At 40.6% G+C, this 16140-nt stretch overlaps 1 gene segment (V, D, J or C); it reads left to right on the top strand.

The window, feature by feature from the left end:
• The first annotated feature begins 8224 nt into the window (after positions 1-8224).
• LOC141010227 (T cell receptor beta variable 29-1-like) lies at positions 8225-9117 on the top strand. The segment is given in 2 exon segments: positions 8225-8363; positions 8792-9117. Coding segments are annotated over 2 exon segments (465 nt in total).
• The last annotated feature ends 7023 nt before the right edge of the window (positions 9118-16140 follow it).

The raw sequence follows: 16140 nt of genomic DNA, 5'->3' as shown, positions 1-16140 counted from the left end.
CAACCACCATCAACAATAATTTCATCATTCTCTGTTTAATGTTTATAAATGATCAACGAATGATAATAAAGACACGTCCCGCAATTGTGTGTTTCAATATTAAAACTGATGACATTTTAAGATTTTAAATTTCGCATGTGCAGCCTGATCTTCTGTCATTTTGAAAGTTGTGTTAAACTCGGCACATTACACATCATCAAACCTGTCCTAAACTTAATAAATTAAACTTTAGTTGATACTTATTTCACTGTTAAACAATGAAATGGTTTATAAACCATTTATTAAGCAATTGCAACTTCATAATGGCTATCAGAACAATCTTTGTAGATGAACTGAACAGTATTACAAGTATCTTACATACTGTAGGGGGACCTCGAGGACCACAATTCATCCCAGATACGTACACCAGGACTGAACGTCACACATATGACACTCCCACCTGCAACTTTTTAGACCTCTAACTACTCTGACAGTTGTGTTGGACCTGCTGCAGTCTTTAAACTGAAGAACATGGACATTATCAAACATTGTCTCCTAATACTTCTGCTCTGGATTACAGGTGAGATCTCCCCACAACATTACAGCCTTTAACATTTGTTAGCAAAAACATGGAAATCACTTGTGATAACTTTTGCTGTTATACACACAGGTCTGACTGCTGGTGATGATGTGACCCAGGATGAAATACTTTGGAGATACAAGGGTGAAAATGTAACAATAAACTGCAGACAAACAAAGGGTGGAGAATATTTCCAGATGTACTGGTACAGACAGCTGCCAGGAGAAACAATGAAACAAATAGTGTTCACTAGACCCGGCAAAGATAATCTTGACTTTGGAGACTTCAGCAAGAAGAAATTCTCAGCCACCAAACCTGACTCTTACACCGGGAGCTTCACAGTGAAGAATCTGGAGCCAGGAGATAAAGGCTTGTATTTCTGTGCTGTGAGTAAACACAGTGATACAGACACATGAGAGCGCTGAACAAAAACCTCAGAGCGCTGTTGGCATATCTATCAGTGAGTGTATGTAGCAGCTCTACTGTAGGGGGACCTCGAGGACAATCAGACAACATCACATCACACAGCAACACTCACACCTGTAACTCTTCATGTCTCTGTTGTAATGTCACACCTCCCATCACACACACTGACAGTGACTCTGCTCTCTGAGTTCATTTAGCTCACAACACAATAATGATCACAGCTGGTCTGATCACACTCTCTGCAGCTCTGCTCTGCATTATAGGTACTGTACATTATGACGCTGATGATTTGATTTAGTCCATTCAGTTTTCATGATGAAGAGGAGTCACTGGTGGTTCTGTAACATGACAAGATCTTTTTCTTTCACAGGTCTTATTGATGGGAGTGTTGTCAACCAGACCCCTCTGCTGTGGATGAACGAGGGTCAGCCTGCCACGATGGACTGCAATCACACTAAGGACGCTTCTTATTTCCAGATGTACTGGTACAGACAGCTTCCAGGAGAAACAATGAAACTTATAGTGTTTACAACAACTAGCAAAAATGACTTTGGAAATTTCAGCGAGGAGAAATTCTCAGCCACCAAACCTGACTCTAACACCGGGAGCTTCACAGTGAAGAATCTGGAGCCAGGAGATAAAGGCTTGTATTTCTGTGCTGTGAGTAAACACAGTGATACAGGTGACTGAGACAGCTGTACAAATACCCAACTGTTGCTGTCACAGTGTCTTTAATCGCCTGTAGGGGGAGCTCGATTGGCAGCATATGGTTGGAAAAATACATTATTCACAGCATATGTACTCCATACTAATGCACATTTTTTCTTTTGTCCTTCCAGTGAAATTCTATAGGCTTCATCTTAAATGTTCCTCTTTATTTTTGAAATAAAAATTAGGGCTGCACAGTTGATCAAAATATCATCTAAGTCGCAACATCCAAAGTATAGAAGCTGCAATGTTTTGATAAAACAAAACAGCATTAGAATGAAGTCTAATCTTGGAGATTTTAGCCAGGACAAATTCTCAGCAGAAAAAACTGAAGCAGTGAGAGGATCTTTCACAGTGAAAAATGTGCAACCGAGTGACAACAGATTGTATTTCTGTGCTGTCAGCACCCTCACTGTGCAGATAGTTGTCAAGTTGCACAAAAAAAAGACACATGATTGACTTGATTAAACACATTGATAAAGTGGAAAAACCAACATGAGATGCAGTATCAAAAGGCAACCACCATCAACAATAATTTCATCATTCTCTGTTTAATGTTTATAAATGATCAACGAATGATAATAAAGACACATCCTGCAATTGTGTGTTTCAATATTAAAACTGATGACATTTTCAGATTTTAAATTTTGCATGTGCAGCCTGATCTTCTGTCATTTTGAAAGTTGTGTTAAACTCGGCACATTACACATCATCAAACCTGTCCTAAACTTAAAATAAATTAAACTTTAGTTGATACTTATGTCACTGTTAAACAATGAAATGGTTTATAAACCATTTATTAATCAATTGCAACCTTATAATGGCTATCAAAACAATCTTTATAGATGAACTGAACAGTATTACAGTTATCTTACATACTGTAGGGGGACCTCGAGGACCACAAATCATCCGACATACGTACACCAGGACTGAACGTCACACATATGACACTCCCACCTGCAACTTTTTAGACCTCTAACTACTCTGACAGTTGTGTTGGACCTGCTGCAGTCTTTAAACTGAAGAACATGGACATTATCAAACATTGTCTCCTAATACTTCTGCTCTGGATTACAGGTGAGATCTCCCCACAACATTACAGCCTTTAACCTTTGTTAGCAAAAAGATGAAAATCACTTGTGATAACTTTTGCTGTTATACACACAGGTCTGACTGCTGGTGATGATGTGACCCAGGATGAAATACTGTGGAGATACAAGGGTGAAAATGCAACAATAAACTGTCGGCAAACAAAGGGTGGAGACTACTTCTACATGTATTGGTACAGACAGCTTCCAGGAGAAACAATGAAACAAGTAGTGTCCACTATGGCAAACTCCAATCCTGACTTTGTACCCAACTTCAGCGAGAAGAAATTCTCAGTCACCAAACCTGACGTTTACACCGGGAGCTTCACAGTGAAGAATCTGGAGCCAGGAGATAAAGGCTTGTATTTCTGTGCTGTGAGTAAACACAGTGATACAGACACATGAGAGCGCTGAACAAAAACCTCAGAGCGCTGTTGGCATATCTATCAGTGAGTGTATGTAGCAGCTCTACTGTAGGGGGACCTCGAGGACAATCAGACAACATTACATCACACAGCAACACTCACACCTGTAACTCTGCATGTCTCTGTTGTAACCTCACACCTCCCATCACACACACTGACAGTGACTCTGCTCTCTGAGTTCATTTAGCTCACAACACAATAATGATCACAGCTGGTCTGATCACACTCTCTGCAGCTCTGCTCTGCATTATAGGTACTGTACATTATGACACTGATGATTTGATTTAGTCCATTCAGTTTTCATGATGAAGAGGAGTCACTGGTGGTTCTGTAACATGACAAGATCTTTTTCTTTCACAGGTCTTATTGATGGGAGTGATGTCAACCAGACCCCTCTGCTGTGGATGAACGAGGGTCAGCCTGCCACAATGGACTGCAGTCAAACTAAGGGCGATACATATCAAGAGATGTACTGGTACAGACAGCTGCCAGGGGAGGGGATGAAGCAGATAGTTTTCACAACTGCATACAGTGCTCATCAATATGAAAGTGGCTTCAGTGCTGACAAATTCCCAGCAACGAAGAAGGATGCTCAGACTGGATCTTTGACAGTGGAGAGGCTGCTGTTCAGTGACAGTGGAGTGTATTTCTGTGCTGTGAGTAAACACAGTGATCCAGGTGACTGAGACAGCTGTACAAATACCCAACTGTTGGTGTTACAGTGAAAAGCAGACAGCTGTTCTTTTAATGAACTGTAGAGGGAACTACACAATCATCTTAGACCAGAGCTTAGAATCATCAAACCTGTCCTGAACTTATAATAAATGAAACTGTAGTTGATACTTATTTCACTGTTAAACAATTAAATGTTTTATAAACCATTTATTAAGCAACTGCAACCTTATAATGGCTATCAAAACAATCTTTATAGATGAACTGGACAGTATTACAAGTATCTTACATACTGTAGGGGGACCTCGAGGACCACAAATCATCCCAGATATGTACACCAGGACTGAACGTCACACATATGACACTCCCACCTGCAACTTTTTAGACCTCTAACTACTCTGACAGTTGTGTTGGACCTGTTGCAGTCTTTAAACTGAAGAACATGGACATTATCAAACATTGTCTCCTAATATTTCTGCTCTGGATTACAGGTGAGATCTACCCACAACATTACAGCCTTTAACCTTTGTTAGCAAAAACATGGAAATCACTTGTGATAACTTTTGCTGTTATACACACAGGTCTGACTGCTGGTGATGATGTGACCCAGGATGAAACACTGTGGAGACACAAGGGTGAAAATGCAACAATAAACTGCAGACAAACAAAGGGTGGAGGCTATGTCTACATGTATTGGTACAGACAGCTGCCGGGAGAAACAATGCAACAGGTAGTGTTCACTATGGCAAACTCCAATCCTGACTTTGTACCCAACTTCAGCAAGGAGAAATTCTCAGTCACCAAACCTGACGCTAATACTGGGACATTCACAGTGAAGAATCTGGAGCCAGGAGATAAAGGCTTGTATTTCTGTGCTGTGAGTCAACACAGTGATACAGACACATGAGAGCGCTGAACAAAAACCTCAGAGCGCTGTTGGCATATCTATCAGTGAGTGTATGTAGCAGCTCTACTGTAGGGGGACCTCGAGGACAATCAGACAACATCACATCACACAGCAACACTCACACCTGTAACTCTGCATGTCTCTGTTGTAACGTCACACCTCCCATCACACACACTGACAGTGACTCTGCTCTCTGAGTTCATTTAGCTCACAACACAATAATGATCACAGCTGGTCTGATCACACTCTCTGCAGCTCTGCTCTGCATTATAGGTACTGTCCATTATGACACTGATGATTTGATTTAGTCCATTCAGTTTTCATGATGAAGAGGAGTCACTGGTGGTTCTGTAACATGACAAGATCTTTTTCTTTCACAGGTCTTATTGATGGGAGTGTTGTCAACCAGACCCCTCTGCTGTGGATGAACGAGGGTCAGCCTGCCACGATGGACTGCAGTCACACTAAGGGCGATACATATCGAGAGATGTACTGGTACAGACAGCTGCCAGGGGAGGGGATGAAGCAGATAGTTTTCACAACTGCATACAGTGATCATCAATATGAAAGTGGCTTCAGCGCTGACAAATTCCCAGCAACGAAGAAGGATGCTCAGACTGGATCTTTGACAGTGGAGAGGCTGCTGTTCAGTGACAGTGGAGTGTGTTTCTGTGCTGTGAGTGAACACAGTGATACAGGTGACTGAGACAGCTGTACAAATACCCAACTGTTGGTGTCACAGTGTCTTTAATCGCCTGTAGGGGGAGCTCGATTGGCAGCATATGGTTGGAAAAATACATTATTCACAGCATATGTACTCCATACTAATGCACATTTTTTCTTTTGTCCTTTCAGTGAAATTCTATAGGCTTCATCTTAAATGTTCCTCTTTATTTTTGAAATAAAAATTAGGGCTGCACAGTTGATCAAAATATCATCTAAGTCGCAACATCCAAAGTATAGAAGCTGCAATGTTTTGATAAAACAAAACAGCATTAGAATGAAGTACTGTCGTGCTGTAGCGATGTCCTGGTCTGTAAATCTTGTTCTCCAGACCCCAGCAAATGTCACAGGATGATTTTAATAGCTTTTCAGTGAAAATGAAAATTGTGGCACAAATAATGATAATTTCCTCTCATTTTGAATCATATCACAACACAGTATACGTTTAAATAATCTCAATATGATTGCAGCCCTAATACAAATATTTGATTAACCTTTGTGACCCTTTAACTATAAAATAAGCCATTATAATGCCAGTGCTATAAAAAACATTTTATCTGTTAACCTTAATCACCTCTGTGTCTGGAAGCACCAAGATCCATGAAAAATGTCTCATTACACTCTCTTTCATGTTGTTTGACTGCCAACTAGGACTGAGCGATAATGCTTTAGAATAATACTGCAACATTTTTAGGCTATATTGCGATAAATGATATGTTTATATTTTGAAATCGCCACAAAAATCAAACGTCACAATATTTTTGACCAAATATCAATGTTGCAAAAATATTGTAGGGATGACTATCGACACTTTTCCCAAAATATCCGGCCAGATCTTGGAGATTTTAGCCAGGACAAATTCTCAGCAGGAAAAACTGAAGCAGTGAGAGGATCTTTCACAGTGAAAAATGTGCAACCGAGTGACAACAGAGTGTATTTCTGTGCTGTCAGCACCCTCACTGTGTTGCAGATAGTTGTGAAGTTGCACAAAAACCAAAGACACATGATTGACTTGATTAAACACATTGATAAAGTGGAAAAAACCAACATGAGATGCAGTATCAAAAGGCAAAAGTAATGTGCAAACTTAAGGATTGACACCATGTTATTAACCATGATGAAGGTGCCTGAACATAACAAATCTCTGTCTCCTCCCCCCTGAGGTGATCCTTTAACATCCGTTCAGTCTGTCAGTCAATGCAGAAAGAGAGGAGGATAAAGACATCATGATCAGAAACATCAACAGGATCACTCTGCTGCTTCTCTGGCTCTCCTGTAGGTTCAAATTCACGCCATTTGCTGAATCCTACATTTTTTGCAACCCTTTTTCTTCACTCACTGTATTTCTCTTTAAATGCAGGTCGTTCACTGAGCGTTCAAGTCGATCAGGGTCCATCATCGATTTTAGGAAGCCCTAATGGTTCAGCAACAATCAGCTGCAACCATTCGCACAGTACTTACAATGTTATACTGTGGTACCAGCAGCCGATGGGGGACTCAGGCCTCAAACTCATTGGATTTACTCAATATAAGAACCCGACTCTTGAGGAGCCGTTCCAACAGCATTTCAAGGTGACAGGAGATGGCTCAGCAAAATCTGAACTTCATGTACAAAAACTCAGACTGCCAGAAGACAGTGGCATGTATTACTGTGCAGCTAGTAGCACAGTGACTCAATTTCAGTCTTGTCTATACAAAAACCCTCTCTGATAGTCAGCCACATACATTCACAGTGAAGAGCACACCTGCATCTAACTGCAGCCTGTGGCAGGAAATCACCATTGATATCAACCTCAAAACAGTCTTTTTCTGTGTTAATGTGTCGGCCTAAGTCTGGTATTTTCCAATATGGATCCTATTTTCCCATGTTTTGTGTCTAAGTTACTCATCGGGACAAGAGTTTTTGATATTAGTCCAAATATTGAGGGAGACGGCTGCGGTTGCAATGTAATCCCTCCTGACAATTACACACCGTCAAAGTCTGTCCACTGTAATTGTGTTGTTATTCTAAGTGTCTGACAACATAATGAAAAGGATCCCTACACAGGTTGTTATTTTAATTAAAGATTAAGATCCTTTTTGTTTACCCAGAAACAGACACGTTTTCTTCCGCCAAAGCCACCAGACTCCATTTGCAGAAACAGTTATTTAATTGTCTTGATGTCGTAATCGTATGACTTCATTTAAACTGGACAGAAATACAAAATAAATCTTAACAAAACAATCCTCGCTTGTCTTTCTGCTCTTCAACAATCACCAACTCTGTTTAACTGTCACTCCTAAGTTTCACAAATCATCCCAGATACGTACACCAGGACTGAACGTCACACATATGACACTCCCACCTGCAACTTTTTAGACCTCTAACTACTCTGACAGTTGTGTTGGACCTGTTGCAGTCTTTAAACTGAAGAACATGGACATTATCAAACATTGTCTCCTAATACTTCTGCTCTGGATTACAGGTGAGATCTACCCACAATATTACAGCCTTTAACCTTTGTTAGCAAAAAGATGGAAATCACTCGTGATAACTTTTGCTGTTATACACACAGGTCTGACTGCTGGTGATGATGTGACCCAGGATGAAATACTGTGGAGATACAAGGGTGAAAATGCAACAATAAACTGTCGGCAAACAAAGGGTGGAGACTATATCTATATGTATTGGTACAGACAGCTGCCAGGAGAAACAATGAAACAAGTAGTGTCCACTATGGCAAACTCCAATCCTGACTTTGAACCTAACTTCAGCAAGGAGAAATTCTCAGTCACCAAACCTGACGCTAATACTGGGACATTCACAGTGAAGAATCTGGAGCCAGGAGATAAAGGCTTGCATTTCTGTGCTGTGAGTAAACACAGTGATACAGACACATGAGAGCGCTGAACAAAAACCTCAGAGCACTGTTGGCATATCTATCAGTGAGTGTATGTAGCAGCTCTACTGTAGGGGGACCTCGAGGACAATCAGACAACATCACATCACACAGCAACACTCACACCTGTAACTCTTCATGTCTCTGTTGTAACATCACACCTCCCATCACACACACTGACAGTGACTCTGCTCTCTGAGTTCATTTAGCTCACAACACAATAATGATCACAGCTGGTCTGATCACACTCTCTGCAGCTCTGCTCTGCATTATAGGTACTGTACATTATGACGCTGAGGACTGACAGGAGAAATGTTCACTTAAGCTTTGATTATTCCAGCTTCATTTAATTAAAAAGCAATAACAGATTATTTGAGTACATGACAAGATTTTTATTTTTGCAGGTCGAATTAATGGGAATGATGTCAACCAGACCCCTCTGCTGTGGATGAACGAGGGTCAGTCTGCCAAGATGGACTGCAGTCACACTAAGGGCAATACTTTTTTCCAGATGTACTGGTACAGACAGCTGCCAGGGGAGGGGATGAAGCAGATAGTTTTCACAACAACAAGTCCCCCACATACATATGAAAGTGGCTTCAGTGCTGACAAATTCCCAGCAACGAAGAAGGATGCTCAGACTGGATCTTTGACAGTGGAGAGGCTGCTGTTCAGTGACAGTGGAGTGTATTTCTGTGCTGTGCGTGAACACAGTGATCCAGGTGACTGAGACAGCTGTACAAATACCCAACTGTTGGTGTCACAGTGAAAAGCAGACAGCTGTTCTTTTAATGAACTGTAGAGGGAACTACACACTCATCTTAGACCAGACCTTAGAAATCATCAAACCTGTCCTAAACTTATAATAAATGAAACTGTAGTTGATACTTATTTCACTGTTAAACAATTACATGTTTTATAAACCATTTATTAAGCAGCTGCAACCTTATAATGGTTATCAAAACAATCTTTATAGATGAACTGAACAGTATTACAAGTATCTTACATACTGTAGGGGGACCTCGAGGACCACAAATCATCCCAGATACGTACACCAGGACTGAACGTCACACATATGACACTCCCACCTGCAACTTTTTAGACCTCTAACTACTCTGACAGTTGTGTTGGACCTGCTGCAGTCTTTAAACTGAAGAACATGGACATTATCAAACTTTGTCTCCTAATACTTCTGCTCTGGATTACAGGTAAGATCTCCTCACAACATTACAGCCTTTAACCTTTGTGAGCAAAAACATGGAAATCACTTGTGATAACTTTTGCTGTTATACACACAGGTCTGACTGCTGGTGATGATGTGACCCAGGACAAAATACTGTGGAGATACAAGGGTGAAAATGCAACAATAAACTGTCGGCAAACAAAGGGTGGAGACTACTTCTACATGTACTGGTACAGACAGCTGCCAGGAGAAACAATGAAACAAGTAGTGTCCACTATGGCAAACTCCAATCCTGACTTTGTACCCAACTTCAGCGAGAAGAAATTCTCAGTCACCAAACCCAACGTTTACACCGGGAGCTTCACAGTGAAGAATCTGGAGCCAGGAGATAAAGGCTTGTATTTCTGTGCTGTGAGTAAACACAGTGATACAGACACATGAGAGCGCTGAACAAAAACCTCAGAGCACTGTTGGCATATCTATCAGTGAGTGTATGTAGCAGCTCTACTGTAGGGGGACCTCGAGGACAATCAGACAACATCACATCACACAGCAACACTCACACCTGTAACTCTGCATGTCTCTGTTGTAACGTCACACCTCCCATCACACACACTGACAGTGACTCTGCTCTCTGAGTTCATTTAGCTCACAACACAATAATGATCACAGCTGGTCTGATCACACTCTCTGCAGCTCTGCTCTGCATTATAGGTACTGTACATTATGACGCTGATGAATTGATTTAGTCCATTCAGTTTTCATGATGAAGAGGAGTCACTGGTGGTTCTGTAACATGACAAGATCTTTTTCTTTCACAGGTCTTATCGATGGGAGTGAAGTCAACCAGACCCCTCTGCTGTGGATGAACGAGGGTCAGCCTGCCACAATGGACTGCAATCAAACTAAGGGCGATATATATCGAGAGATGTACTGGTACAGACAGCTGCCAGGGGAGGGGATGAAGCAGATAGTTCTCACAACTGCATACAGTGCTCATCAATATGAAAGTGGCTTCAGTGCTGACAAATTCCCAGCAACGAAGAAGGATGCTCAGACTGGATCTTTGACAGTGGAGAGGCTGCTGTTCAGTGACAGTGGAGTGTATTTCTGTGCTGTGCGTGAACACAGTGATACAGGTGACTGAGACAGCTGTACAAATACCCAACTGTTGCTGTCACAGTGTCTTTAATCGCCTGTAGGGGGAGCTCGATTGGCAGCATGTACTCCATACTAATGCACATTTTTTCTTTTGTCCTTCCAGTTAAATTCTATAGACTTCATCTTAAATGTTCCTCTTTATTTTTGAAATAAAAATTAACATCACAATATTTTTGACCAAATATCAATGTCACAAAAATATTGTAGGGATGACTATTGACACTTTTCCCAAAATATCCGGCCAGATCTTGGAGATTTTAGCCAGGACAAATTCCCAGCAGGAAAAACTGAAGCAGTGAGAGGATCTTTCACAGTGAAAAATGTGCAACCGAGTGACAACAGATTGTATTTCTGTGCTGTCAGCACCCTCACTGTGCAGATAGTTGTCAAGTTGCACAAAAACCAAAGACACATGATTGACTTGATTAAACACATTGATAAAGTGGAAAAAACCAACATGAGATGCAGTATCAAAAGGCAAAAGTAATGTGCAAACTTAAGGATTGGCACCATGTTATTAACCATGACAAAGGTCCCTCAACACAACAAATCTCTGTCTCCTCCCCCCTGAGGTGATCCTTTAACGTCCGTTCAGTCTGTCAGTCAATGCAGAAAGAGAGGACGATAAAGACATCATGATCAGAAACATCAACAGGATCACTCTGCTGCTTCTCTGGCTCTCCTGTAGGTTCAAATTCACGCCATTTGCTGAATCCTACATTTTTTGCAACCCTTTTTCTTCACTCACTGTATTTCTCTTTAAATGCAGGTCGTTCACTGAGTGTTCAAGTCGATCAGGGTCCATCATCGATTTTAGGAAGCCCTAATGGTTCAGCAACAATCAGCTGCAACCATTCAGACAGTTCATACATTGTAATACTGTGGTACCAGCAGCCGATGGGGGACTCAGGCCTCAAACTCATTGGATTAACTCAATATAAGAACCCGACCCTTGAGGAGCCGTTCCAACAGCATTTCAAGGTGACAGGAGATGGCTCAGCAAAATCTGAACTTCACGTACAAAAACTCAGACTGCCAGAAGACAGTGGCATGTATTACTGTGCAGCTAGTAGCACAGTGACTCAATTTCAGTCTTGTCTATACAAAAACCCTCTCTAATAGTCAGCCACATAAATTCACAGTGAAGAAGAGCACACCTGCATCTAACTGCAGCATGTGGCAGGAAATCACCATTGATATCAACCTCAAAACAGTCTTTTTCTGTGTTAAAGTGTCGGCCTAAGTCTGGTATTTTCCAACATGGATCCTATTTTCCCATGTTTTGCATCTAATTTACTCATCGGGACAAGAGTTTTTGATATTAGTCCAATATTGAGGGAGACGGCTGCAGCTGCAATGTAATCCCTCCTGACAATATTTTTAACCAACACAGCAGGATACTATGCAGTCCACTGATGAAGACATGTGACGATCCATAATGTTGACACCTCCTCCTCCTCCACCTCCTTTACATCCAGGCAGCTCTCTTCTGTTTGCAGACACCACCCACCTCATGCCTTCATGTTGGTTTGCTGATAAGAGGGTCTACTCACAGAGGAGGTTGGAAATAATCAGTATAACTACTGATAGACTGACAATACCTTTCATATCAATACAATTATTACAAAACACAAAAGACAACATGATCCTCCTATTCCTAAGCATTCATTTGAACTATATTTTGGTTTCATGTAATATCATCAAGAGTTTTTAACAACATCTGTTTATAGTATATTATTTTCAGCTATTTTCAGCTCTTACTACATTTAACTATGTCTTGATTTTGGTATTTTTCAACAGGTTTGTCTTTAAGTGATCAAGTCCACCAGACTCCAGCTGATGTGTTCAACCACCCAGGAAAAGAAGCCAAAATCAACTGTTTTCACACCTCTTCAACCTTTGATCAAATCCTCTGGTACAGGCAGACAAACAGACAACTACAGTTCCTGGGATACATGTATGTTAATAAGGAATATCCAGAGACTGGTGCAGGTGTGAAGATAGAAGGCAGCACAAACAAGGACCAAAACTGCACATTAACAATTGAAGAACTCAAAGTGAGCAGCAGTGCGGTTTACTTCTGTGCTGCTAGATTACACAGTGCTACATATCACTGATCCTCCGTACAAAAACCTCCTCATCACATACAATAACAGCTTTCAGCCCCTTACACCTGGAATAAGCCAGTCTAACCAATGTTGGTCTTCCCTCTCATCCAAATCAGATATGATAATAGGAGGTTTCTTATGTGTAGCTATGCAAAACTTTACCTCCCACATGCAGCCTCATACAGGGCCTATAAAAACGATTCACCCCCTTAATTGTTTTCTCTTTTTATTGCTTTTATGAATATAATCCTGGTCAATATAGAAAAAATATACAAAACAAAAACCCTTTAATGTGGAAGTGAGAACAGAAGTTCTACAATTTAATGTAAATTAATTAAAATTATACGATTTAAAATAAGTGATTGCATAAGTTTTCACTTGATTTAAAGTGACTGACCCAATTCAACAGAGGTCCATCCAATTGGTGCTAGTAGTCTCACAATTAGAGAAATGGAGATGACCTGAGTGCAGTGAATGTGTCTCAACTGATTGTAGTATAAAGACATCTGTGACTGAAGGTCGGAAAAATATAGGAAAATAGAGTCCAGGTTAAAAAATAACTGAGTTACCCTTTAACCAACACAGCAGGATCCTGTACACCACCGATGAAGACATGTGATGATCCATAATGTCGACTCCTCCTCCTCCTTTACATCCAGGCAGCTCTCTTCTGTTTGCAGTCATCATCTGCGTTACCATCATGATTAGACTCCTCGTACATTTAGCAGCTCTTCCGTTCTGTTTAACAGGTAAAATTCCATTAAATCCTACCTAAATATTTTCAGTACATTTTATTTTCGTCACTAAAGCTGTTTATTTTAAACGTCTCTTGCAGAACTCTCAGAAAACAGTGTTCAACAGACTCCCACTGCCCTGATCAAACATGCTGGAGAAGAAGTCCTGATGACCTGCAACCATTCAAACACTAATTTTAACATGATCCAGTGGTATAAACTGACTGCTGGGAAAAAAGATATGGCTCTAGTTGGCCATGTACGTGTCACTGCAAAAGTTGAAGATCAATTCAAAGACTTTTGTGAAATTACTGGTAACGGGGGAAGTCTGTCAAGTCTTAAGTTTGCAAAGAGTCGATCTGAAGACAGCGCAGTGTATTTCTGTGGTGCCAGTAGAGCACAGTGGTACAGAAATCCTCCTCCCTCTACAAAAACCTCCTCAGACATAGCAGGTTACACAAAAACACAAATTACCACATGAACAAAAAACTAACCACACTGTGAATGTTTGATATCAGACAGCTGGTTCACCACCAGGCAGTCAGATTCTTATTTTATCCGTTAGGGTGCAGTGTTTCTCCACAGATCTGTTGATATGTGATCATTTCCTTTCTGTCCACATCCAAGTTTCGATAAAGACACATTACATAGAATAATAAATATGAACAGACAACATGTGTATTTATTTTATCATTTGAACATGATGTAAAATATGTTTTGCATGAATGAATTAAAGCTTACATCATTCTGGTGTTCTTTGTAATAAAGTTAACAGCCTGTTATTTCTAGTTAGACTTTTTTTGTGGAGCTTTAACAACATTTAGTGGATGTGATGAGCAGCTCAGTGCGTCTCTAAAAAGGAGGGACTTGGACGTTTTTCTTCACACCTCCGCCACCCACCTTGGTTTTCTGATTGGAGGACTTACTTACATAAAATGAGGAGGGAATCATCAGCATACATGCATGGATATTGATGAAAACAGCAGCAGAAACAAGACTGAGTTTAAATTCAGTCAGAAAACACAACATGTTGATCGTTGTCTGCTGCATAACCTTGAATGTTATACTGGTTTCAGGTAATGGAATGAAATGTCTGATGTTTGTTCTTTCTCTTTACAAATAAGCTGCTGTTAAGCTCATTTACAACTAGGGTTCAATGCAAGCACCAAGGTTATAAAGTATTGAAAGACAGGACAGTTTATTGCACTTGTTTCCATTCATCCTTAAGTAACTGTATCCTGATCTGTTTTGTTGATGCCTTTCACACAGGTTCCTCTCCAAGTGACAAAATCAAACAGATTCAAGCCCAGACGTTCTACAAACCTCAAGAAACAGCCACAATAACCTGTTCCCACAGTATTCAAAACTATAATGTAATCCTTTGGTACAAGACGTCAAAGAACAGACAGCTACAGTTACTGGGATACATGGTTGAAGGCAGTGCATCTCCTGGAGAAACTGGAGTGGAAGAGACTGTGAAGATAGAAGGGAATGCAAACAAAGACAAGAACTGCACATTAACAATTCAAGGACTCAAACTGAACAGCAGTGCAGTTTACTTCTGTGCTGCTAGATTACACAGTGCCACATATCACTGATCCTCTGTACAAAAACCTCCCAATCACATGACACCACCCACCTCATGCCTTCATGTTGGTTTGCTGATAGGAGGGTCTACTCACAGAGGAGGGTGGAAATAATCAGTAGAACTACTGATAGACTGACAATATCTTTCATATCAATACAATTATTACCAAACACAAAAGACAACATGATCCTCTTATTCCTAAGCATTCATTTGAACTATATTCTGGTTTCAGGTAATATCATCAAGAGTTTTAAACAACATCTGGTAATAGTATATTATTTTCAGCCATTTTCAGCTGTTACTCCTTTTAATCATGTCTTGTCTTTGATATTTTCAACAGGTTTGTCTTTAAGTGACCAAGTCCATCAGACTCCAGCTGATATGTTCAACCAACCAGGAGGAGAAGCCAAAATCAACTGTTTTCACACCATTTCAACCTTTGACCGAATCCTCTGGTACAAGCAGACAAACAGACAACTACAGTTCCTGGGATACATGTTTGTTGATGGAAATCCAGAGACTGGAGCAGGTGTGAAGATAGACGGCGGTGCAAACAAGGACCAAAACTGCACATTAACAATTGAAGGACTCAAACTGGAGAGCAGTGCAGTTTACTTCTGTGCTGCTAGTTTACACAGTGCTACATATCACTGATCCTCCGTACAAAAACCTCCTCGTCACAGACAATTACAGCTTTCAGCCCCTTACACCTGGAATAAGCCAGTCTAACCAATGTTGGTCTTCCCTCTCATCCAAATCAGATATGATAATAGGAGGTTTCTTATGTGCTGCTATGCAAAACTTTACCTGCCACACCCAGCCTCATATAGTGCCTATAAAAAGTATTCACTCCCCAATCGTTTCCCCCTTTTATTGCTTTTACAAATATAATCCCGGTCAATATACAAAAAGTATACAAAAAAAATATACAATCAGACAGCTGGTTCACCACCAGGCAGTTAAATTCTTATTTTGTCAG

The sequence above is a fragment of the Pagrus major genome, chromosome 16 (assembly GCF_040436345.1).
Source record: "Pagrus major chromosome 16, Pma_NU_1.0".
NCBI lineage: Eukaryota > Metazoa > Chordata > Actinopteri > Spariformes > Sparidae > Pagrus > Pagrus major.
This window is presented reverse-complemented; position numbering and strand designations above follow the sequence as displayed.